Below are 22,542 nucleotides of genomic sequence, written 5' to 3'. Positions count from 1 at the left end.
GCTGCCACTCACTCCAAGCCCAGGCTTGGACTCTTCTCTCACTTGCCATATCCTTGAGCTGTGCTTTCGCCACGCCGGTCCGCCGTTGTCCTCAAGCATATCTCGGATAACAAAGCCGCGCCGAGAGATCCTCCAGACACGCATCGCAATACCCGCCCTCCCACCACGTCTCAAGGCTCACTATCACCCGACAAGCCCACCCGCGCTGCCTGGCCGCTTGGCACATCTCCGTCCACTGCTCCGTCGTGTGGCGGCAGTCTTCCTTCGCTACTTGCCGGATAATGCACATCGTGGCTATATTTGCAACGCTCAAACAAGGGTGAGGGGTCTTTGATGGTAACGGTGGTTCAACTAAAAGTGCATGTAAACATGGGATGGATTCTTCTACTGACTGATTCGACCCCTAGACAAGCCGTTTATATAAGAAATGCCCATGACACCACTGACTCTTCGGTTCTCCCCTCCACGCCTAAAAAACCACGTTGTATGTGTGTTACACTGCAGATTACTCATACGACTCATACGACTTATACTCCTACACAAACAATGCTTAGTCCTAACGGACTTGGCTGTAGCCTACCGCTCTCTGCAAGTATCGGCTGTCCTTTACCGAGAACAACCAGTTCCAACAAGCGCTCAATTCCCGTGCCCCCATGTCTTTCTAGTGTTCGAGAGGCTGAGAGTGCTACTCGTCCTCGTCCTCGCCAGCCATGTCGCCCTCTTCCTGCTCCACATCTTCTTCCTGTTCCTCGTCGGCTTCTTGTTCTTCGTCATCTTCCTGTTCTTCTTCACCTTCTTCACCCTCTTGATCCTCTTCATCTTCTTCGACCTCCTCAGCCTCTTCGCCTTCGCCTTCTTCCTCTTCTTCATCCTCTTCTACGTCACCTCCCTCTTCTGCTTCTTCTTCTTCTTCTTCTTCTTCTTCGTTACCCTCCCCCTCCTCGGCCTCGGCCTCTTCTTGTTCTTCTTGTTCTTGTTCTTCTTCATCTTCTTCAACACCTTCATCTTCTTCACCTTCTTCTACTTCTACTTCACTGCCCTCTTCCTCTTCCTCTTCTCCTTCTTCTTCGCCACCCTCATCTTCCTCCTCCTCACCGCTATCACTAGATTCATTATTCACCACGTCGCGGACAGAGTCCACGCTCTTCCTCAGGTTCGGAAACATGAGTGAAGGAGGTGGCTGCTCATCCCAGTCATCAGGAACGTCGCTAAGCTCACTTTCGTCATCAGCTGAGTCGTGGATACTGCCCCGAGGACTGGAGCCTGCTGTGGCTTGCGCAGGGCCCTCTTCGCCCTGTTCGCCTTCCATCATTGTGTCGTCTTTCATCTCTGTGTCCTCGCCCTCTTCACCCGGTTGGTCCTCAGCATCACTGCCTTCTCCAACATCTCCGGCAGGAGTGTGCGTCCCGTTCCTGCCGCTCGAGACCGATCCGACGCGGGATTTGGATGGGGCGACCGATGACTTTGGTGCCTCACTAAACCGAGCAAAAGCTTGCTCGGCTTTCCGGATGATATCAGGTCTGCGAACGCCTGTCCTACGCCTTGGGGCTGCCTCGGGTGCCGCTGTCTTATCACCTTCACCGTTCGGCCCCGAGTCTTGCGCAGCAGATGGGTTAAGAAGATTACCCAGCGAGCTCGTTGGCTTCAATTCAAGTCCACCATTAGCCTCTTCTCTGGCACGGGCTCTGGCCCGTGCCTCAAGAACTTCATGCGGTTCTGGACCTGGCAGCGTAGGACCAATCTCCTGGTAGATGAGGGCGTAGCAATCGTTGATGAGGTCGTCAATGGCTCCGGCTTTCATAAGGCCTCCGTTGAGCTTCTTCAACTCGATTGTCTCCTTGAGGCAGTTGAACGCGGGGATGTCCGTCAACGGACCTCCAGCCCACTCGGTAATGCGATCTGCCATGATTTCCAGCTCTTCCAGTGACGTCGACTTGAATGGGTCATCCAACGTTGGAGGCACTTGAAACCCCTGCCGCAGCAGCCTAAGATAAGCCATGGAGCACATCTGCCACAAGTCGCTGAAATGGTAAAAGTCGGCACCCTTCTTGCGTAGACGTCTGAGAACCATCTCCAAGTTGACCCTGTCGTTCATGACGACCAGAATTTTCACCATAAACCGGATGTACTGCGACGTGTAGACGTGATGCCGCCCGGGGCGTTCGGCGTCGCATTTCCAGACATTCATAACCATGGTTTTCGTGAACATGGATTCTCTGAGAACGTTGAAGGCGGCTTTGGCCTGAACAAGCTCGGGCGACTCCCCATCTTCGTCGAAAAGGAGTCGAGCGTGACGCATGATAATGCGGTGCTGCCAGTTAGACTTGTCTTTATCCCGAAGATGGTGTAGGTTTCTGATGACATATTCCTCCCAGTCCTCATTGTCATCGAGGGTGATGTCGTCGCCTAGCTCCATGCCGAATGGTTGTCTCGACAGAATATCTGCTCCTTCCTGCGGCTTTAGATCGCCACGGACAACAAGCTTGTAAATGATTGACACGATTTTGTAATGCGGTTCTAGAATGGGGTCGCTGTGTCGCGATTTGGGTACTGCTGAAACGACCTCGACTGCATGCTCGAGGGCTGACACCAAGTACCCGACCGATGGGCGGGTCTCACGGTCCTTCTGGCTCAGTTCATCAGTAGGTTTCTGGTACATCTTCCAAAGGCATTTAGTGAGCATGTATGGATTCCTATGCCGGATTAGTGATTGTCGACAGGCTAAAAAGCATATGCTCACCTCCAATCCTGCGGCTTGCGTCTCATGGCGCGCTTGAACAAGCCAGCCGCATATTTCCAAACCTTGTAGTCTTGCATCTGGTCGTGAAGCACCTTCTGAAAGGTTCCAGCGCCAGTAGGCTCGATGAAGAATCTCTCGAGGTCTGCATGTTGAAAAGGCTCCATGGCAAGGGGCTCACGACTGGATGCATACAAGCGCATGGCGAAGTTGTGGTAAAGCTCGTATAGCGGGTCCTCGTCCTCGTCATCAATGTCTACTTCCCAAGAATTGGACAGTGCAAGGGTATAGCAGTGGATCGAGTTTCGTTGAAACTTGAGCAGTTCCCCGCGCTCCTTATTCATCTTGTCGGCTGACCATAAGACTGCTTCGTCGAGCTCGTAGTCGAAGCACTCAGCAAGACGGAACCAGGCGTCCCACTTGTCTGGGGTGAACTGAAGCTGCAGCCGCAAGAATGTTGCCGCAAGTCGTAAGTCGTCAGTGGCCCCAGGCGTCTGTCGTTTGCTCAAATCAACCTGCTTGAACCTTGTCAATGCGATCATGCCCAACAAGAAGAACCACCCGTGCTTTGCCAGGGCGCTCTCCGGGGTGTTGACGGCGACAACATCCAACTGAACACCGCCAGTGAGGGCCTGGTAGAGCCTGAGAGGATGAATCGGTCGCTTGAGATATTCGGTGAAGTTCCTGAGGTTGTGGATCATCTGAGGAGTCGACTTGGTTTGCCCGATAGCGCCTTGCATGTGCTCGATGGTCGTTTTGAGGTCCGACTTGAGCAGGTCCCTTCTGGGCATCCTCCTTGCCAGAACCGTGATCTTGTCGACCAACTGCATGGCATTGCGTTTCTCGAGTTTCTCGGGCGGACAGCCGTGGTCTTGGACTTCCCCGGCACCCACACCAAGCTTAAGACCATGAAGGTCATACAATACTTGACCGAGGTAGTCTTCCCAATTCTCAACCTCCTTGAACTTCAGTAGTTCTACACGCATCATCTTCAAGAAGATCTTGTTCGAGGCTTTGCAGCATTTTCTCAATCCGACAACCTGATGAATGGCTGACAGGAAGTCTGCCAACTCCATCTCTGGGTTCGGGAACAACGCGCGGTTTTGGTTCACGCCGACCTTAATCACCGTGTACTGGAGACACCAGACACGCACCTGAATCTCCCGCAGCTTGTTAAGGAACGGTTGAAACGAAGGGCTGCTTGGTGGCGCACGGGTCATCCCGATTCGAATCTCATCGTCATGCATGGCTGACGCATGAAGCATGCAGCTCAACTTGATGAGAGCCATCGATGTTGACTTTAAGTGGTCGTCATCGACAATATCAAAAGCCGAGCTGTCGTTGAGAGCGAGCGAAAGCGCGGTGATCAACAATTCATCGAGCGACTTGAGCATCTTCAGCAGCAGCGGCGGTCTAGTTTCAGGAGCGTTTTTGAGATACCCGTCGCTTTCTAGGTCCGCTGTAAGCATCTCGATGGCCTTAAGATGGCAAGAGAACTGCTTTGTGGAATACTTGATACTGGCGTAGGCGTCGCTAAGCCTCGTCCAAAGGAATAGCCGTAGTTCCGTACTGGTGCCCAGAAGAAACCTCCAAAGGTCTTGAAGACTTTGACTTGCGCATTCTTTGATGGGCACTTTCCTAGTCTTGGATCTGCCAGACAAGGAACCCTCTCCATCCTTCGTGGTTTCGTCTGATGGGACCGGGACGTAAACAGATCCTGGGTTGAGGACTGGCTCAAGGTTGTCGATGACCGCAACAGGGTCGCTGACATTATCTTGGAAAAGCCCAAGGAAAAAATCCATTGTGGTTAATTTGGAGATCTCTCTGTCAGCCGCTGCTTCAGAAACCTCTGGTATCACTGGGTTATTAGGGAGGTAAAGCTGATCAAAATGACTTCCTGAGAGAAAATCTCGCAGACTTGTCCAACACTGCAGGATATACTCTCTCGAAGCGTTCTCCGTCAGAGTTGTTGAAAAGATGGCAGCCCACAGGAAGCGACCAGTCAGCTTCTCGTTGCCTTCTTGTGTAGCTTCTCGAAGCAATGCCGAGGCAAGATCCAACCATCGTCCCAAGCGACCCTTGGCTTCGACGCGGATGCTGTAATCGACCACACTGTTAGGGTTGGTGATGCGTTCATACACGTCAAGGTGAATCTCGAAGAGCATCTCCACGATGCTTTTGATAAAACCAAATTCTTTCTCGGCGTCGTCTGAATGCCTCGCGCGATCCAAATCGTAGTTGATAGACAGGAGGATGTCCTGGTCGAACCGACTAATGACCTGAACGACGGCTGTTTTCATGACATCTGACCACTTGGTTTCGAGGTAGCTGGGGCAGATTGTCTTGAGCCACTCGTAGGCAACCTCTTGGGCCGTCATCCAGGAAGAGTTGACTCGCTTCACAAAAGCAACAATCCCCTGAGTCTCCTTGAAAGGTGGAATGACCAAAGTCTTTTGTGAACCGCCCTTGGCATGCTCAAGAAAAGATGATAAGCTCAAAGATGCCTGGGCTTGCTTGTTGAGCAGTATTTTGGCATTCTCTTCATTGAAGGAAACAATTGCGCTGCGGAGATCCACCGTAGCCTGGTTCTTGATGGATGCCGCGCGCTCTTCAGACGCCAGCGAATCTAGCACCTGGCTGATCCGATCTAAGGTGGCCTGGTCGGTGACACCAATGTTCTCCAGCATGTTTTTAGTGGCCTGGAACAGGTTTTGATCGGCTGCTTGATATGGTGCTAACTGCGACGCGAGGACGGCGCTGGGGTCCACAACCTCTTCTGCAGCTGCGGTTTCTCGCCTTCGGATTCGTTTGCTCCTCTTTTCGACCAGACTCTCCTCTTCTTGTCCTTCCGGGATACCCGCTGCTGACTGCGATCGCTTTCTTGCCGGCTGAGAGCTGCTTCGGCTCTTACGAGTGTTCTCGGGAGGTTTTGGAGCTTCTTTTGACATGGCCTTTGAGCTCGCGGCTTTTTCGGTATCCCCAGGTTTGTCCACCTTCGTGGCGGCCTCATCTTTGTCTTTGGAATCGGAACGGTTGGGTTGACTATCCTGCTCTGGCTGGCTCTCCATGACCACATCTTCGTCGTCTTCCGTTTCAGGGAGTTCAATGACGATGGCCTGACTTGTCTGGCCCCTTTCGAGTATGAACTGCACCAACGCCATGCCCAGGTCGGCCCAAGATGCTGTTGGGCATGTCACAGTGAGGCGGGTTGCACCTGCTTCCTCTACGGTGGTACGGGCGGACCCGAGTTCTTTGGTTGGGTCCGGTAAGAAGGGTATAGGATCAATGTGTCTTTTGATGAAATCGGGCATGTCCCGCTTGACCCAAGGGCCCATGATGGGGTGGGACAGGGCAATTTCATCAGCCAAAACCTGGAGTTGCTCCTTCAACTGTTGCCCAGCGAATCCCTCCGCCAGAGATGGTGGTTCGACCTCAAGAACAGTTGGATCATCATCGAGTTCGATGGCGGCCTCAAGGCAGTATCTGTTGATTCTCGTGCTCTTCAGTGAGGCGGCAACGCGAGCAGTGCGGCGCCACAGCTCGGCATCGGATGGGTCGCGATCGAGAGCGGCATTGAAGTCGGTGAGGGCATTGTACATGTTATGGAGCGCCTCATCCTTTTCGAAGTAAGCGAGGGCATCACCACCTGCGCTTCGGGCTGCGTGACGGGTCCGGTCGAGGAGGAACTGGCCGCGGTTCTTGTGCGCTAGGAAGAAGGCTTGAGGAAGACTGCTCCCCACGGTGTCGACCTCGGCGACTTGGAGATCCAGATCGGAGGCGAGGGCAGGATCTGTGATCAGGTGCTCAGGCTGCTTCTCTGCCCTCTCGTATTCGGTTACCGCCTCGGGGTATTTGAAGATTTCGGACTTGAAGAGGTCATCGTAAGCATCGGCAGCTTCGTCGAAGAAGCGAGGACCTTGAGCGTGCAGCTTCAGGGCATTTTGGAAGCGTTTGAGAGCTTCGTCGACCTAATCAAGAGTTAGTCTCGGTAGAGCTGGGATGTCTATATGTCGAGGCATACATGGAGCTCGCGGGTGGTATCGATCTCATCGTCAATATTCTCCTCGGTCTCGACGTTGATGGCTTGGAAGGCCGGCTGCGCGTCGGTTAGTCGATGCAGTCAGGGACTGATTGCAGACATTTGACAAACCATTATGACGGTGCGCCCTTACGAACAGGATCGCCGCAGCCGTAATATTATGCAGATACTGGTGTTGAATACGGTGTAACGGAGATTCGGAATGGCGTCGTTCTCTGCGAAGACGCAGTTATAAACTGATTGCTAGGGGAATTTCCGCTGCTGCGCGTGGCCACTGGGACTGACGCGACCTTAATTGGAGAAACACTAAATTGATTGCTTGCTTCATTTGGAGCTGTCGAGCAAGGGGTACGTACCGCGCACCAGGAACGACATGGAATAGGCCGCTAATGGGGCGGCAGCTGTTCCACTGATGACACTTGGAATCTGAGGCTTAAGGGGTACTAATAGTGGTTGGAGGATTGTAGGTATATGGTCCGTGCACAAGACCTAGCGACGTGTCTTATGTAAGAAAAACCGGCCAAGATAATAGCACCTTGCATCTCAGGAACACGGCAACAGTAGTAGCAGCTCCGAAAGTGCTCTCGTGGCTCCATCTATCGTCCGTCCCTCTTCCCCGTCTTCCTGCCAATGACAGGCACCTCTTCCCTCCCCTGTCGCCCATTGCACAACCTCGATTAATATTAGTCCAAGCCGGAAGCAGACACAAAGGACGTGGAGTCCAAGCTCAACCCTTTACCACTTGTTCCCGTTAACGCTGCCACTCCCATCTATCCCTCGCCAATCTCACCGACCAATTCAAGAACTGCCCACGGATCCCCCACCTCCATCGAGCTTGTCCCAGCCATCGATCGCACCTCGTTGACTTTGCGACACGGTGCCGGAATCACTCCAACAACGCTCTTCCTCTATCGCACCCATGCATCGATCCTCTAGCTCATAACACCGTATCCAATCATCGAGAGCACATCCCTCTCTCGCTCCATCTTGCGCCTGCTGCAGCTTGACGACAAAAACACCGCCGCAATGGTTGCGCCGGCTGTGCCCGAGTATGTTCACCACTACCGTATGCTGTAGCTACCGTCTCCATTACTAACTCTCTCCCCCCCCTTTCCAAGGCTCACCGAGGAGATCCTCCAAGAATCAGTCGACGCTCGAACCGAATCCCTCCTCTCCCTTCGCGAACTTGGCCCCCCCGACCTCGTCCACCTCCTGAAGCATTCGACGAGAAACCCTGGCAAGCAGGTAGGAATCATTTGCGCCTCATCAACCCCAAAGCTTGCCGCTAACCGGGCTTTTCACCCCAGCTCGGAGTCTATCACCATGTCACTGGTGTCGATGCGTCCTCTTCGGCCAGTCTCGCCGCCTACATCAACACTCTGACCTACCGCGAGCATGGCCAGGTCGCGCAAACCAAGATTTCAGAGGGCTTATACTGGTATGCCGATGCGACGCGCTTCTTGCCCAAAGCTCGTAGGGCTGACAAGTAACCTAGCTGCTACAACGCCTTCTCCCGACTTGACATGCGAGTCCACGTAACGATACCCGGAACTGTCGAGAGTTACTGCGTGGACGAACGAGGCGACAAGCGCAAAGCGACAGATGATCTATGGCTGGAGACGTACCTCTGCAGTGTTCTGCGCGCCTACTCGTACGCAGACGATGGAAGCGGAGAGACTATCCGAAAGATCATGGGCGTACGCAGATTCAATCCCGTCACAAACACCGAAACCGAACACCGTTTTCTCAACGCCGCCGAACAGCTGTTCTTCAGAGGTATGTCCGAACTTCAGAAATCGTCAGGTTGGTGATTTAACATGACTTTAGGCTGGCAGCTCGGTTCCGACAGTGTCGTTCAGGTACCGAACAATGTCTCGAACCATCTGACCGCCGGCCTCCTCAAGTACTTCCAGACGACGGGACGCTACGCCTCTGGTATCAACCTCTTCGAGAAGCTTAGGGACCAAAACGTCGAGGTTTCCTCCCTCCTCGCCAAGGTCTTGTTCATGGGCAACGAGGAGGTGGAGGGCGTCAGGGTGCTCCACCAGGCATTGAAAGAATCACCGATGGACTATGTCATGCTGGATGCCCAGGCCGAGTTCCTTCTCAAGAAGGCGCAAACTGCCACGACGCCCGAGCAGAAGGAAGAGAGGCTTCGCCTAGCCCTGGGCTGTGCTGATCGCAGCACAATTGCTGCCCCCAGTGAATTCGGTACCTGGGCAAGGCTGGCGCAAGTCTACGTGGCAATGGAGGATTGGGAAAATGCCCTGACGATTCTCAACTCTTGCCCGATGTTCACGTACCAAGACAAGGATGCGCCTCAGATGCCCGAACCCAAAGATGTGCATCTGCCAACTCTCCCCGAGACTCGACTGGACGAGATCGACAGCGAACCCGAGTCCAGATACTCTGAGCAGGTAGATGCGAGTCTCCTGAATCTGCGTGCCGCAGTCTACAAGGGAACTTTCAAGCAAGCTTATGGCATCCTGACGGAGATGACGGCCAAGATTGGATGGGATCAGCTTCTCAAGATCCGAAGCACCGTGTTTGTGATGGAAGACGAGTACCGATCCGAGAAGCAGGAAACCTCGCATGCTCAACGCAATCCAAGCACGGACGGCCTTCGCGGAACCCCAGACCCGACAACGAACGGCGACCAGTCAGACTCAGACTCGGACGAGGATGAGGACGAGGAGAACAAATCTAAGCCAACAGACACCGAGTCTACCGCCGAGACGTTGGCGACAAACGGTCAGAAGGAGGGCGAGGCCGTGGAGAAACCCACCCACGCGATAGACCCCGGCGAACTCAAGGGAGATGCGGAAAATGTAAACACCTCCAATGCTGCGGTTTTGATTCCAACTAACGTTGTACTAGGGCGCACAGAACGATGATCATCTCTCAAAGCTTAACAACAAACGCCTTTGTGAGCGCTGGCTGGACAGCCTCTTCATGGTCCTGTACGAGGATCTTCGCGTCTACACCATTTGGCGTACACAGATGGCACAGTATAGGGCGCAGTCGATGCAGTACAAGAAGTCGGCCGAGGAATGGGAGATTCTTGGCTCTCTGGCGGAGAGACTTCAGCACGCAGACGAGGCGGTGGAGGCGTACAGAGCGTGTCTCGCAGCACGTTTCAGCCCCAAGGCTTTGACGGGTATCCTTCGCGTTTTTGAACGAAACAAGAACACGCGCGAGACTGTTGCGTCGGTCATTCGCCTCGTTACTTGGCAGTATAGGTGGTACTCTGAGTTCTCTCCAGAACTTCTCCACACTATTCGTACGCTTATCGAGGACGAAGGCGCTGTCAAGGTCAGGAGCATCATTCAAGCTACAAGCCTGCCTCAAGAAGTCCTTGATCTCACTCATCACTACGCCGCACTCTGTGCCACTTTCCGCAGCAGCGGTACTGATGGTTAGGTATAGGCCATGCTCCGATGCGGTAGCCTGGCCAATGGGCGTTGGCGGTGATATGCAGTTGATGAAACAGAAGGATTCTGTAGTTTGGTATCATCGCACCCCCGTAGAGGGCGGGAGGAGAATGACTTGGGTGCTCGTGTATTATGCCACCGCAGCGTCCATTTTGCAATGCTATCGGTGCGCTGTGCTGGGATTTTTTTTTCTTTTTCGTAAAAGCATGAGTCGTGGCTTTTTAGGCATCAAGACTGTAATGCAGAGTCAAATGATACCTTTTTCGTCACTTGAAAACAGGGGTTAGGTTGAAGACCAAGGTGATGCAATGCCTGTCTACTTGGGCTTAAGGAGACACGGAAATGAACTAGCATGTCTGACATATGAAGTGTGGTGTAGGCTTCCGGATGATTGACCGAACATACGGAGCACCCCGGGGCCGGCCTGTTAACCCAAGGTGCCGCTGTCTGAGATGGGAACCCGGGCACCGTGCTGATTGGACAGCCTTTTTGGTGGGTGGGGGGCAACTGATATCACCACTACGTCAAACTGGTCGAATTTCCGTCTCAACCGTGAAAGCACTGAGAGTCTTTGAGGGCCTTGTGGCGGCGCGATGGCATCGGATCCCTTCGATCGCTCGATGAGATGTGTCGGTTCCCCACTCAGCACCACATTTTGGCGGGTGTGGTGATTTCATTACACAGTCGTCGGTGAGATCATCAAGATGACGTCGACCGTCTGAGCTGAGATGGCGAGGCTGGATGAGAGTCAACGACGACTACAAAAGTTGATGGTTCCGAGCAGTCAGTAACCGTTCTTCTATCCCATCGGTATCAAACAGCACTTAAACACATTTGTCAATCCATCTAGACTCATCCCAAGGGTTTTATCACTTCGCTTACACCACCACTTACACGCCGCACCTTACACGTCACACGACAATTACAGCACAAAATGGCACCCTCAAAGGAGCAGCTTATGGAGGCCGCCGCTCAGGCTCAGCTCGATGTAAACACCTACCAGGCCAAGACGGGCGCCGCCCGCCGCCAGGGTAACGACGACGCCGGCGTTGATACCGTCCAGACCGAGAAGCGCTTCCCCGGCGCCTCTGTGAAGGTGCAGGGCGATCACGCTTACAACGTCGCGTACACGCCGGAGCAGCCGCCCAAGGACCCGGCCTACGATGACGACGACGTCGTGCCGGCCGAGAATATCTCGCCGCTGGGCGACCCATACCGCAAGAAGGACGTTCTGCTGCACGGTGAGGCCGCCGTGCGGAACAACGTCGGCACCAACCCCCCGGGCGTCGGCGGCAACAAATTCCCTGGCTCCGACTACTACATCCCCGAGGACGTGCCGGACAGCATCTCTGCCGAGGGCAACGTCCCGCCCAAGAGCGTGACGAAGTCTTCTGCCGAAGCGGAACACCCTGATAAGTTTTGAATGCGAAAGAATTTGGATACGGAAAGGAGAAAGAAGCGATACCATGGTTGGATGGTCGAATACTTATGATCATGATGTAAAATAATGAAGCTGCCTAGACGGCAATTCCAAACATGGAATACCCTACTGGCAATTACGAATCGTGATGTTGATAGTTAGCTATCCCTGCCACGATACTTTTAGCCGGTGAACTTGACAACTTCCTCAACACCATTTGCGAAAGAATTGTGTAAGTCGATACCATCAAAGACCAAGTCTATGCGATAATAAGTGATAGAATTCGTTATTTGTACAAATTCATCATATTGATGACCGGGCGTAACAACTCCTAAACAACCATAATGCCCTCCAACGCCTCGCTTTCTAAAAATCCTAGTTACTGCCGAGTCTATAATCCTGCAGTTGAAGAAGTGAAGGAAAAAGAAAAAAGGAGAAACGAAAATAGAGACGTGATTAAGTCGCAGGCTGGTAAACATCCGCAATGAACCGGTCGCCCAGCACCTCCCTAGCATCCCGTCCCAATACCTTGCTCAGATTGTTCAGGAAATCGTCCACGGCCCTCGGCCGCGCGCACGCAAAGACAAGCGCGCCTTCTTCAATGTTCTTCGCAAGCTTCTCCCGCACGCCCTCGTCGAGCATCGCGTCTTGCGCCCTCCTCTTCTCCTTATTACTGCCCACGAGCCTCAGCACGTCAAAGATGCCCGCCTCGTCGGCTTCTTGAACCGCCTCGCGCACGATTTCTTCGTCCGGGGCCTTGAAGCCTGCGAAGAGGCTGATCGTGGGGCCCTTTGCGGATTCTTCGTCAGAGGAACGCAGCCGTTGGAGGCGGTTCTGCAGTAGTCCGCGAACGGGCGCCATGCCGGACCCGGTCGTGAATATGATCATTGGCCTGTCTTGGTTTTCGGCGATGTTCTGCAAGTGGGACGACGGGCGGATCTTGCAGGATACGGCCCCGAACGTCTCAAAGCAGTTGAGGTACCTGTCTGAAAACCTGCCGCTGGGATGGTGCTGGACAAGGAGATCCATGGTGTTCCCGTCTTTGTGTTTAGTTTGCGACCCATCAGAGGCGATTGAATATTCTCTTGGTTGGATCGTCGGCATGGCGCTGCAAAGGCCGTCCAGCGTCACTGACCGCCTCCAGTCTGCTGGTATTTGGTGAACCACATCTTCAATGGCTGCCTTGGCCAGAGTCTCCGGCCGCGACAACGACAGTCCATTAGCCCATTCGGTAGACTTGAAAGGACGCTCCAGATCGGCGAAGCGCTGGAAGAAGTCCCCAACGGTAGGCTCACCAGGGAGGGTTAAGCGCTCGTCAGCCTGCAGGCCGAGGGCCCCAAGAACGCTCGACACCTTGTTCCTCGAGTTGGGCGGCAAAATCCAAACGCTGCCCATGGTCGGATACTCGCGATCGCCCAAGTCAAGAGTGACCCTCTTCATGCCGTCCGCAGTCGCCCCCAAAACAGGCTGTCCAACAACTTTGGCCTGAAACCAAGGCCTGGTGTCAAAAGGTCTGACCGGCCGAGCGGTCCACTGCGCGTCGTCAGCGTCACTGTCGGCTCCTCCTAAGCTCGATCTCTGCAGGGCGGCTAGGACCTGGTCAAAAAACTGGCCGAGGACGGGCCATGGAGGGTTCTCGGTGCTGGTGTCGGCTTCGCGCATGCCAATGAGCCTCTGCCCCTCGCCTCTACTCAGCAGCTCCTCAATGTCCATTGCGGCCTGATTGTACGTATCGGGGTACTCCAGCGACCCGTTGGCAAAGATGGCGTAGCGACACGCGATCGCCTTGGGGCTCCTCGCCAACGCGTCCGCGAAGGCCTTGCCATTCTGTGGGATCTCGCCGCGACCAGTCGTGCTGGCAACGATGACCAGCACGTCGTTGGCCTCGACCATGGAGATGGGGAGGGCATTGAGCGTGCACGGCACGACGACGGAGCCCAACTTTGGGTTGGCGTCGCACGCGTGCTGCAGCTGCACGCACAGCCTCTTGCAGAGCTTGATTGCGACATTGCCCGAGCTGCAGAATCCGATGTAGATTCTGCGCCCGGGCCCGCGGGGAGTCAACGGCGTCAGCGGCGTCGACGGCCTAGTTGCCTGCGAGGATGGGCGGACGGGTAGGAAAGATGTCGACGCGGTACCGAAGGGGGAGACGGGTGTGGCGGGCCGAGTCAGGGAGATAGACGGGACGAAAATGTCGAGCTTCTTTTGCAAAGAATCGCGAGTTCGTGTTGCGCGTGCTTGTCGTTCGCGGCGCCAGGCTTTGATGGGATCTTGGGCATGACGGCAGATTAACGGTTTTGGCTGGTAGTTAGGAGAACCGCCGCGATGCCAGATGGGAATGATGGAGCCTTGGGGAGGGGCCAGCCAGTACGGATCCGAGGGGAGGCGGAAACCGTTGTTCATGAGGTGCTCGTCGTCGAACTGGGCAAATTGCTCCGCGGCGCCGAGGGAGTCTGACATCCTGACGCCGGCCTGGGCGAAGGACCAGTACGTGGCGTAGTTGAGCTCCAACTGGGCTCGGGACTGTGATATTGTAAGCCAAGAGGTTCAAAAGAAGTGAGCGTCAGTAAAGCTTACCAACACAGCCAGACGTTCATAGTCTGGTAGGTCGTCCACGTCCCCGTCGACCAAGCCAATGGCCTTGGCAACCTGAGGAAGCGCGTTGTACCGGAAGGAATCCGCCAAATTACGGACGCCAATCTCAGCATCCATGAACCTGCATTAAATCAGCAAGAGTCCAGACAAAAGGGAAGGCTTTCAGCTCACCATCCAATAAAGGGCGTTGCGGTGTATTGAACGCCGCCAATGGTGAAGCCAAGACGGCTCAGTGCCGGCGCGGGAACCCAACGCAGGCCAAGAGTCTCGAGCTCGGGGTGCTTGGGATGGCGGATGTGTACCAGCGGGAACGCGTCCTTGGGCAGCTCTGTGATGACGGGCTCTTCGCCCTCCGCCATCGTGACGAGGGGCAGGAGGTCCCATTGGGAGCGGAAGCGCGGCGGTGTCCAACCGAGTTCAATGATAGCGTTGGTCAGTTCGAGGTTGGCGGGGTCGCCGAGGATTTCGCCGTTGGATTGCTCGTACTTGGAAAGATTAGCGTGCGTAAAAAGCAGTGACGGAGGGAAGGACTTACAGCCGCGAATGCTAGCAGTTGTGAGTTCCAGATCATGGGCCCACGGCTGTTGATGTCTCGTGGAGGGAAGACGAAGACTACACTCAGACTGTCAGAACGAGCTCACAACCAACAGTAACTCACATACCTGTGGGGTTGATTTCGCCAGAGTTGTATGCTACTCTCAGGTTCTCGATCAAAGTCTCGGCCATTTTCTTGCTTGTCCGGACATGTCTCAAGTCGCACAATCTGGCGTGTATGAATTAGTATTGTTTCATTGCTATGGTAGACTTGCAAGTACCTGAGGTTGCCGTATTCAGAACGCATGATGCATTTCCGGGCATGTTTCCACGCCATACGCAGGCCAAACTCAAGCTCTTCGAACGTCTGCGTCCAGAGGCCACCGACGAGTCCAACGGTCGTCACCGGCGCCGTCTCCGGCCCGCACTCGGAGGATATAAACTTGCCCTCCGCTGAGTTCTTTTGAATCTCTTGGAGGACCTCATGTGCACGGTGGTGAAGCTTCTCGGTGTTTATAAGGCCATCTTTATGCATCTGCTGCAAGAAGTCGAGAGCATCCTCGCGGACCTGGGCGTATGACTGGTTCCGGCCCACGCGCTCTTCATCAATGTGCGTCATCCGCCCAGACTGACAGAACCGCGCAGTGCAGCCTGTTGACGACAGAGACGGGTATCGTGAACGGATTTTGGCGAACTCTTGCTCCACCGAGGTTTGCCGCGGCGGCACCGCGAGGGTGCTCTGAAGGAATGGGCAAGCCATGTCCGCGATATGTCAAGTTATCGATGGTGTGTATATGGAGAGACTTGAAAGGAGATCAACAGGGACTATCATATACTACTTCCCCCCCAGACTTTGAAGGACCAGCGAACTCCGAGGCATATGTAGAATTGGACGATGAGCAATAAGCTCTGCAGTAGATTGGAGAGTCCGGTCGGTTGCAAGGGCGGGCCAGATTGGATGATTGTTGAAATTGGTGATGAAAGCGAATGACTAGGTTTGCGCGATAACGGTGATTCCCAAACGATTTGGACAAGAAAAGAGAGGACGAAACCAACCTTATAAGAGAGACCCAGGGGGGGGAGATAAAGAGTATGACGGGTTCCTGACCGAAATCATAGGATGATGGCTAGGCCAATGCTGAGCTTACCCTGACTGCCGGTGCCCTCATTGTTCCTACCTACATCACCGTCTGATATTGGACACAGACGGACGTCCTTTTGCTCTGAGCCACATGGACAAACACCCCGCCGCACCCCTTTCACATTCTCACCCTAAGGATGTTTCCCACCAGCTAGCCGCAGGCCTGATGTTGATAGGCCGCAATCATCTTGGAACTGAGTTGGGTGGCACACGCTGTCTCAAGCACCCGGTGCAACTTTGCTGCTGGGGTGTTGTCAGCCCCCCAGTAAGGGGTTGCCCATTTAGCCACCGCCATGTCAATAACCGCCATCACGAACCGTCTAGGAGGAGCAGCAACCGGGGCATGGACTATTGCAATGCGGGAAATGACGGCAGAAGAACGCCCTAGCGCTGACTCTGCAACCTGTCACTTTTGAAAGGCCAGCCCCTCGGGACCGATGATAGTGGCTGGCCGAACTGACGAGGCTGGGTTTGCTGCACTCCACTTGAACGATGCAATGCACGGCCATCCGCCCGGTTACCTTCAAACAACGGGCTTCCTCAACCAAAGAGACTTACGGCATAAAACCGTTGGACTATTTGGTTTCCCAATAAGTCTAGCTAGTTGCCGAGGGGAATTTGGATGATGCCAACGTTACTTGGAGAAGCATGGCTGCGAGGACTGTTTAGGAAACAACACGAATCTGACAACAAAATGCAACGGTGACTGACTACAATACGACACAGCTGCGTTTGGGGTTGTCTGGCATAGACTTTGATTGGGTGGCACAGATGCAAGAGGCTGTATTTCCCGGACCACGTTCAAGTTCAGCTGCGTTTAGATAACGAACTCGTCGCTGTGTCAGCAACTCGACGCTAGACGTGGACGCATCTAGAACAGAATCTACAACTGCATCTAGAGCCACTCGAAAGCCTGGCCAATGGGGGGATCTGGAATATAGCGTGAATCATTGCCAATGCCCCTGCCGCGGAAATCTTGACGCAGCAACTCGCGTGGCAACCGACGCCATCGCCGCCTTAGACACCGGGAAGGGGGAAAAGGTAGATCTCGATCGCGACAGCCGGAGTCCTTGTGATGCTATTCCCAGTGGTGTCGTCGGACTAGTGATTCGGCGTGCGACGAAACGCGTCATGGAATGTTCCATGGACCAGCCCGTGGCGGATGTCTCCTATTTCGAGTCATTATAAAGAGGAGGGGAGCACGAGGGAGGCAATTGGTACACGAAGAGCATAGAAGGCGTCGGCCTGGAAGACCTTGAGGTGTGACGCGGAACGGGTTATCGAAGAATCGAGAAAAGACATCGCGATCGCGCGAGTTTCTTGACATCCCCCACCCGCACTCCGAGCCCGAGAGGCTGAGAATGGGCTGAAAGCACGGCGGGCTTGAAAGAACAACACTCGCCTCAACTTTACACTCGCCTCAAATTTACACTCGCCTCAACTTTACACTCGCCTCAACTTTACACTCGCCTCAACTTTCCGTCAACTTTCCGCAACGGCGTCGTGTGAACCACTACGGCCAGCGGCCAAACTAGGGCGCCTTTCGTACAGAGAGTGAATATGGTTCGGGATGCAAGCGCCCGTCAGAATCGACCTTGGGTCGCGGAGGTCGTTTCCTGTGTTCGACATCGAGATTGAATGAAACCCTCTGTAGCAAAGTGTCAAGGCGGTGGCACAGCGCAAAGACCAAGAGACTGGCGCCGCCCGCATGGGATCTGTCAATCCCGAGCTTGGCAGACGGCACACTGGTGCGCTATAGCGCAAAATACCGCAGCCCGGCGACCCAAAGGAGATGCTGCCCTGCTTGCTAGCTGTCTGCCTAACCCTAAGCTGCCGCGCGTTTCGGTTGATAGCAGGGGGAGCCGCCGTCAGCATCCGTCGGCTGTGCAGTTTTGTGCTCTTTTGCTGCGTTGATGAGGGAGGGAGCTTTCGCACCCGATCGCGATGGCGCCAAGGCTGGAAGGACTTCTTTCCGGTATGGATTGACACCCTCCATGTCATAGGTAGGCCTGCGGCGATTATGGCGGTTCCGGCAGGATGGCTCTCCTCCTCACAGCGGCATATTAGCGCACGGGAGAGTTCGCTGTCAGGACCTTTATCGGCTTGAGCCGGACATCTACGCATTCGGGTATTGGCAAACAGGCCTGCTCCATATTAGCATTGTGCTGTGCGTGCTCAAAAGATCGACAAGCTCGGGTCTCTGCGTCACATTACACAGCGCGTGAATAGTGTCATTGCCGAGCTGCTGAGCCTGGTTTGCAGTGCCGTTTCTTGTTTGAGGCGATAGTTGAGACCAATGTGTCCTTCCGTCGCCCTTGACTGAAGAAAGGTCCGATGCAGTTACGTATCCGGGAAATGTGAAGAAAGCAACATAAGAGATGAGGCAAACCTAATATTGGGCTTAAAAGACAGGTCCACGAAATGTGTGGTTGGTGCGAAACGAAATCTATTCTCAACGGACATTCCCCAACAGGCCGCCTTGGTTCTCCGTACCACCACCTTGGCCTGTTGTTTGTCGTTTCTAAATGCGACTACATGCTTTATATGGTCTAAATATGTTCTATTCGAGCTCAATTGTTCCTACAAAAGCGAGGTTAGATTCGTGTTCCACGTACGTGCACGTAGGCATACGGCCCGCCGATGGGGTCTCGAGGGCGGAAATCGATAGGCTTACCGGGCGGCTTGCTGGTAATGTCGTAAACGACACGCGAGACACCCTCAACCTCGTTGACGATGCGTGTCGAGATCTTCTTCAGGAGGTTGAAGTCGAATTCAAAAGGCTACGCGTGCTGTTAGTCTGTGGACTCCAACCCTTCACTTCGGCGTGAATGATCTTACCTCGCAACTCATGAAGTCTGCAGTCTGCACAGCGCGGAGAATGACAATGTAGCCATAGACTCTGGCGTCACCCTGCACACCCACGGCTATAAAACACAGTAGTTAGTACATGGCCTCAAAGCAAACTCCATCGGTCGGCCTAGAACGGTGTTAAAATAGGTTGACTTTGAATTATGACATACCTCTGTTGGTATCCAGGCCAGCATAGCTTCGAACGTTAGTTTAGAGCATCCTCAAATCCTAGAAAGTGACTTCATACCTTTGGGACATCTATAGAATAGTTAATCGTTGCTCAAGAGACTTGTTATTGTGCACACTTACCTGGTCGTAGATGCCAGCTTCCTTGATCATCGAAATGAAGATGTTGTCAGCAGCTCGGGCAATTGCCACGCGCTCCGGTGTGACCTCCCCAAGAATTCTGATGGCGATCCCGGGGCCCGGGAAAGGGTGTCGCTTGTTGAACTTGTTAGATAATGGTGCAACCATCTTTGAATATTGTTTCATACCATGATGAGATCGTCGTGGATACCAAGCTCCCTGCCGAAACTTCGGACTTCATCCTTGCTAATCATACGGTTAGCTGATTTCAGCAATAAGATGCAGGGAACGGGCCAAGTCCTGGCCCTGGGCGGAATCATGAAGCCGAGAGGATTCGGCGCCGCTACCTGTTGCCTCTTGCGCTGGCAAATTGACCACCGCATGGCCATGGCACACTGATGTGTGTAAGGGGTCAAGCCGATTTTACTTACAAAAGTTCCCGCAATGGCTCAATGAGTTTCAACTGCAAACGGCGTCAGTTGCTTCCCTTCCGAGCATTCAAAGTAATAGTTGAGAAAAGGAGCCGTGGGCATGCATGTCCTTCCGGCGACATCTCCCTAAGCTACACCGTCAATTTCCAACGTACCTTGAGCGTGTCGGGAAGACCTCCAACATTGTGATGGGCTGTTTCTAGAGTCAGCGGCTATCCTTGCATGTTTAGGGTTTGCGACGAGGTCTTCGAATCAGAGCTAGACCTCTCGGGGACATCGGCAGCTAGGAAGCCATACTCTTGATGGTTGCGCTGGGGCCCTGTGAAGTCAAAAGTCAGTCATCTGCAAAATCCAAGGAGAGAAAAAGAAAGCGCATCCCAGACCCTCGTCGGGCCAATGCATCGGTTCCACGCACCTTGAACGAAAGCGACTCGATACTAAACCATGGTCAGCTCTGAAGCACGTTTGTGTCAGGGTCGGACTTACACATCGGGGTAAAGCTGCACACCCCAAAGTCAGCATCGTTGCCAAAGCCTATGTCTGGCCCACAGTCACTCACAGTGCCCTGGAACGTACGAGTCAGTTAAGAGTCCATGATGAAGGAGGATGGATCAGACGTACCTGAAGGAACCACTCGACCGCGCCGGCATTGGGAGTGTTCTCTGCCTCCTTCTCGATACGGAGTGCCTCCTTCTCGAATAGATCGATGACTGCTTCGCGTTAGAGCAATTGTAATAATGGCTTGGAGACCAGCCAACTAGAGAGCCCGAGGGATGAGCATACATGTTCCACCAATGATTTTGCGCTTCTTCTCCGGCTCTGTGACGCCCTTGAGACGACTAAGGAACAGTTCAGCTCCATCAACAACTGTCAGGTTGATGCCGAGGTGCTTCTGGAGTGTCTCCTTCACCTGCTCGCACTCGTTGAGACGCATAACCCCTACATGTAGCATATCAGTATTCCCCTCTTGTCTGACTGCGTTGAGGCGTAAGTTGCTAACCGTTGTCGACCAGGATCGCATGGAAGCGATCGCCAATTGCTTCCTTCATGAGCTTAGCAGCGACGGTCTGTTTATCAAGTCAGCTTTAATCCCTAATCTCGACTGTGCTCCAAAGAAGATAAGGGATAACTTACGGAATCAACTCCTCCGCTCACGGCGCCGATAACCTGGGCACGATCGCCAACAAGATGTCTAATGCGGACAATCTCCTTCTTGATAAAATCACTCATAACCCAGTTGGGTTGCGCTCCGCAAATGTCGACACTGAAGTTGCGAAGGATCTCACTGCCTCTTGGCGTCTGCGGCGACGTCAGTTTTGGTCCGACCGGAGTCAGAGTTCCACTTACGTGTTCAAGCTCAGGGTGAAATTGAACGCCTATAAGGAGTCTATGATTAGTTGATGTGGTTTGCCATGGCGTCGTTTTGATCAAAGACAAGAGGTCAAGGCGAGCCATTTTGGCACATTAATATTAGCGACATACCATAAATCGGCTTGGTCTGATGGGCGATTGCGGCATATTCACTGTTCTTCGTGCTCGCGATAACCGCAAAGCCTTCAGGCAGCTTTACGAGCTTGTCGAAGTGGGACATGTAGGCATGCATAGTCTCTCCTAGACCCGCGAAGAGGCGATCCGTGTGGGAATTGCCCGAGTTGTGGATGGTAACATCAGCGTGACCGTACTCTACACAGCAATCGAATAGTCAGATGGCATGTTCCTTCCTGGCAGGTTTCTTCTGGTTCACGAACCTCGGGCTGCGCCACGGGCGACGTTCTCGGAGTTCATCCTCCAAGCAAGCTCCTGTACTACAATTAATCCATGTTCTGGCAAGGAATCTTCCATAGGCCTGTAAGGTGAACGCATCCTACTATCGCAGGGCTCACTGAGGGCAGAAGGATATTACCTGGCAACCGTAGCTGGAGACTCGGGATTAGCATATAACCGCCGCCGAGGACAAAGGCAATCATACCAAATGCCCAGAATCGGGACACCGAGATCGAAGACGGCAGGGTCAACATCTTAGAACAATTCAGTACAAATTTCACGCTGTGTACAAGAGGGAAACCTTACGGGGCGCGCCCTGATCGTAGACGGACGAGGGCCCTGTTCATTGTCAGTAAGCTAAGGATATAGTACCGGTGCCGTATCACAACATGAGAAAGCCCTAAGAAGCCGCATACCTCCGGAAAGCACGATACCCTTCGGTTTGAAGGGGAGATCCGCCAGCTTCGTGGTGCATGGCAGCATCTCAGCGTACACCTTGAGGGCACGCAGGCGTCTCAGGATGAGATGGCTCGTCTGCGAACCAAAGTCGAGAACGAGGATAGTCTGTGACAGTCAATGTCAGCAAACCATACGTTCATTTCTTAGCGACTACCATCGCGACTGTGCTATTCGCCGCTTATGGCTTTGCCCGCTGCCGCTGGACCGCCTGATACCGCTTGCCCCGTAGCTGCCCAAGCTTGAACCGTACTTTAAGTGTAGCGAGTATTGTGCGATGTCTGATAGTAATCTTGTTCAGTCGTAGTGGGCCAACTGCCTATGCAACTGGAAGATACCGCGCATGGATACCACATGTGTCGGGACGCGACCATAGCCAGATCAACGTCTGTTTCCCGGTCTTTCCTGCGATATTTGATATCCAGTTCCTTGTATGATTCTTGTTCACTTTGTGAAGAAAGATACGTGGGGATATCGTAGGCAGCTTCGGGGCATGGGCTGGTCGTAGCATCGTGACGGTGGTGGGAGACAGCGCAGCAAGAGATCGTGAACCCAGGAGGGCCATTTAGGCTGGCCACTTTCGGTATGGGTACTACATACGTCGAAGTTGTTGTGGGGGGCCTCAGCCTCCATTTCGGTAATGCTGGCCATGTTTTGTGCTTGACCGGATGTGAATACGTGGGCGTGTCGGAGCTGTCGAGTTTGCGCAAGGAGGAGACAGCCGGGGAAAAAAGATATAAAAAAAAGTTTGGTAAGAGTCAATCGCAACGCCGGTGCACCACCACATGGCAACTGATACGCATGGCGGGGGCGGGGCACTCAAATTTCTTTATCTTAT

The 22,542-nt window shown here is 53.7% G+C and overlaps 6 protein-coding genes across 6 annotated transcripts; 2 read left to right on the top strand and 4 right to left on the bottom strand.

Moving 5' to 3' along the window:
* Positions 1 to 371: 371 nt before the first annotated feature.
* Positions 372 to 7,164, bottom strand: LY79DRAFT_614666 (uncharacterized protein). The gene is made up of 4 exons (XM_060561981.1): positions 6,888 to 7,164; positions 6,759 to 6,833; positions 2,741 to 6,705; positions 372 to 2,693 (listed from the first exon to the last, which is right to left on the bottom strand). Exons 1-4 carry the CDS (start codon positions 6,888 to 6,890, stop codon positions 686 to 688), a joined length of 6,051 nt encoding a protein of 2,016 aa, XP_060410046.1. The 5' UTR covers positions 6,891 to 7,164; the 3' UTR covers positions 372 to 685.
* Positions 7,165 to 7,667: 503 nt separating this feature from the next.
* LY79DRAFT_365318 (Chs5p-Arf1p-binding proteins-domain-containing protein) lies at positions 7,668 to 10,383 on the top strand. The gene is made up of 6 exons (XM_060552780.1): positions 7,668 to 7,825; positions 7,895 to 8,021; positions 8,084 to 8,214; positions 8,272 to 8,552; positions 8,604 to 9,604; positions 9,654 to 10,383. The coding sequence occupies exons 1-6, from the start codon at positions 7,803 to 7,805 to the stop codon at positions 10,194 to 10,196; spliced, it is 2,106 nt and encodes a 701-aa protein (XP_060410045.1). The 5' UTR covers positions 7,668 to 7,802; the 3' UTR covers positions 10,197 to 10,383.
* Positions 10,384 to 11,141: 758 nt separating this feature from the next.
* Positions 11,142 to 11,630, top strand: LY79DRAFT_672874 (uncharacterized protein; the record flags this gene model as incomplete). The annotated part of the gene is made up of 1 exon (XM_060564103.1): positions 11,142 to 11,630. The coding sequence occupies one exon, from the start codon at positions 11,142 to 11,144 to the stop codon at positions 11,628 to 11,630; it is 489 nt and encodes a 162-aa protein (XP_060410044.1).
* A 260-nt stretch (positions 11,631 to 11,890) lies between these two features.
* LY79DRAFT_565830 (nitric oxide synthase) lies at positions 11,891 to 15,900 on the bottom strand. The gene is made up of 6 exons (XM_060558766.1): positions 15,038 to 15,900; positions 14,885 to 14,985; positions 14,758 to 14,834; positions 14,394 to 14,707; positions 14,205 to 14,343; positions 11,891 to 14,150 (listed from the first exon to the last, which is right to left on the bottom strand). Exons 1-6 carry the CDS (start codon positions 15,514 to 15,516, stop codon positions 12,084 to 12,086), a joined length of 3,177 nt encoding a protein of 1,058 aa, XP_060410043.1. The 5' UTR covers positions 15,517 to 15,900; the 3' UTR covers positions 11,891 to 12,083.
* A 1,391-nt stretch (positions 15,901 to 17,291) lies between these two features.
* On the bottom strand, positions 17,292 to 18,229 carry LY79DRAFT_565823 (uncharacterized protein). Its single transcript, XM_060558765.1, has one exon. The coding sequence runs from the start codon at positions 18,019 to 18,021 to the stop codon at positions 17,380 to 17,382; it is 642 nt and encodes a 213-aa protein (XP_060410042.1). The 5' UTR covers positions 18,022 to 18,229; the 3' UTR covers positions 17,292 to 17,379.
* Position 18,230: 1 nt separating this feature from the next.
* LY79DRAFT_565813 (GMP synthase) lies at positions 18,231 to 22,485 on the bottom strand. Its single transcript, XM_060558764.1, has 24 exons — positions 22,305 to 22,485; positions 21,665 to 21,812; positions 21,555 to 21,587; positions 21,446 to 21,502; positions 21,233 to 21,289; positions 20,967 to 21,167; positions 20,832 to 20,860; positions 20,619 to 20,783; positions 20,485 to 20,551; positions 20,268 to 20,423; positions 20,106 to 20,194; positions 20,044 to 20,049; positions 19,971 to 19,984; positions 19,900 to 19,921; positions 19,782 to 19,803; positions 19,640 to 19,677; positions 19,485 to 19,516; positions 19,242 to 19,299; positions 19,057 to 19,188; positions 18,995 to 19,005; positions 18,918 to 18,943; positions 18,736 to 18,821; positions 18,572 to 18,677; positions 18,231 to 18,477 (listed from the first exon to the last, which is right to left on the bottom strand). The coding sequence occupies exons 1-24, from the start codon at positions 22,353 to 22,355 to the stop codon at positions 18,458 to 18,460; spliced, it is 1,626 nt and encodes a 541-aa protein (XP_060410041.1). The 5' UTR covers positions 22,356 to 22,485; the 3' UTR covers positions 18,231 to 18,457.
* Between the last annotated feature and the right edge of the window lie 57 nt (positions 22,486 to 22,542).

This window comes from Colletotrichum navitas, assembly GCF_030913465.1.
Source record: "Colletotrichum navitas strain CBS 125086 chromosome Unknown LY79scaffold_74, whole genome shotgun sequence".
Taxonomy (NCBI): domain Eukaryota; kingdom Fungi; phylum Ascomycota; class Sordariomycetes; order Glomerellales; family Glomerellaceae; genus Colletotrichum; species Colletotrichum navitas.
The sequence above is the reverse complement of the archived record's forward strand: the minus strand, read 5'-3'. Positions and strand labels throughout refer to the sequence as shown.

Coding starts and splice junctions, on each gene's coding strand:
- LY79DRAFT_614666 (XM_060561981.1), bottom strand. Junction 6,706..6,758: donor ATACCACCCGCGAGCTCCAT/GTATGCCTCGAC, acceptor ACTCTTGATTAG/GTCGACGAAGCTCTCAAACG. Junction 2,694..2,740: donor CGCAAGCCGCAGGATTGGAG/GTGAGCATATGC, acceptor AATCCGGCATAG/GAATCCATACATGCTCACTA.
- LY79DRAFT_365318 (XM_060552780.1), top strand. CDS start 7,803: ATGGTTGCGCCGGCTGTGCCCGA. Junction 8,022..8,083: donor CGAGAAACCCTGGCAAGCAG/GTAGGAATCATT, acceptor TTTTCACCCCAG/CTCGGAGTCTATCACCATGT. Junction 8,215..8,271: donor ATTTCAGAGGGCTTATACTG/GTATGCCGATGC, acceptor CAAGTAACCTAG/CTGCTACAACGCCTTCTCCC.
- LY79DRAFT_565830 (XM_060558766.1), bottom strand. CDS start 15,516: ATGGCTTGCCCATTCCTTCAGAGCACCCTCGCGGTGCCGCCGCGGCAA. Junction 14,835..14,884: donor TGGCGAAATCAACCCCACAG/GTATGTGAGTTA, acceptor GTCTGAGTGTAG/TCTTCGTCTTCCCTCCACGA. Junction 14,151..14,204: donor ATGAACGTCTGGCTGTGTTG/GTAAGCTTTACT, acceptor ACAATATCACAG/TCCCGAGCCCAGTTGGAGCT.
- LY79DRAFT_565823 (XM_060558765.1), bottom strand. CDS start 18,021: ATGCGTAGATGTCCGGCTCAAGCCGATAAAGGTCCTGACAGCGAACTC.
- LY79DRAFT_565813 (XM_060558764.1), bottom strand. CDS start 22,355: ATGGCCAGCATTACCGAAATGGAGGCTGAGGCCCCCCACAACAACTTC. Junction 20,424..20,484: donor TGCGATCCTGGTCGACAACG/GTTAGCAACTTA, acceptor TGCTACATGTAG/GGGTTATGCGTCTCAACGAG. Junction 19,189..19,241: donor TCCACGACGATCTCATCATG/GTATGAAACAAT, acceptor AAGTTCAACAAG/CGACACCCTTTCCCGGGCCC.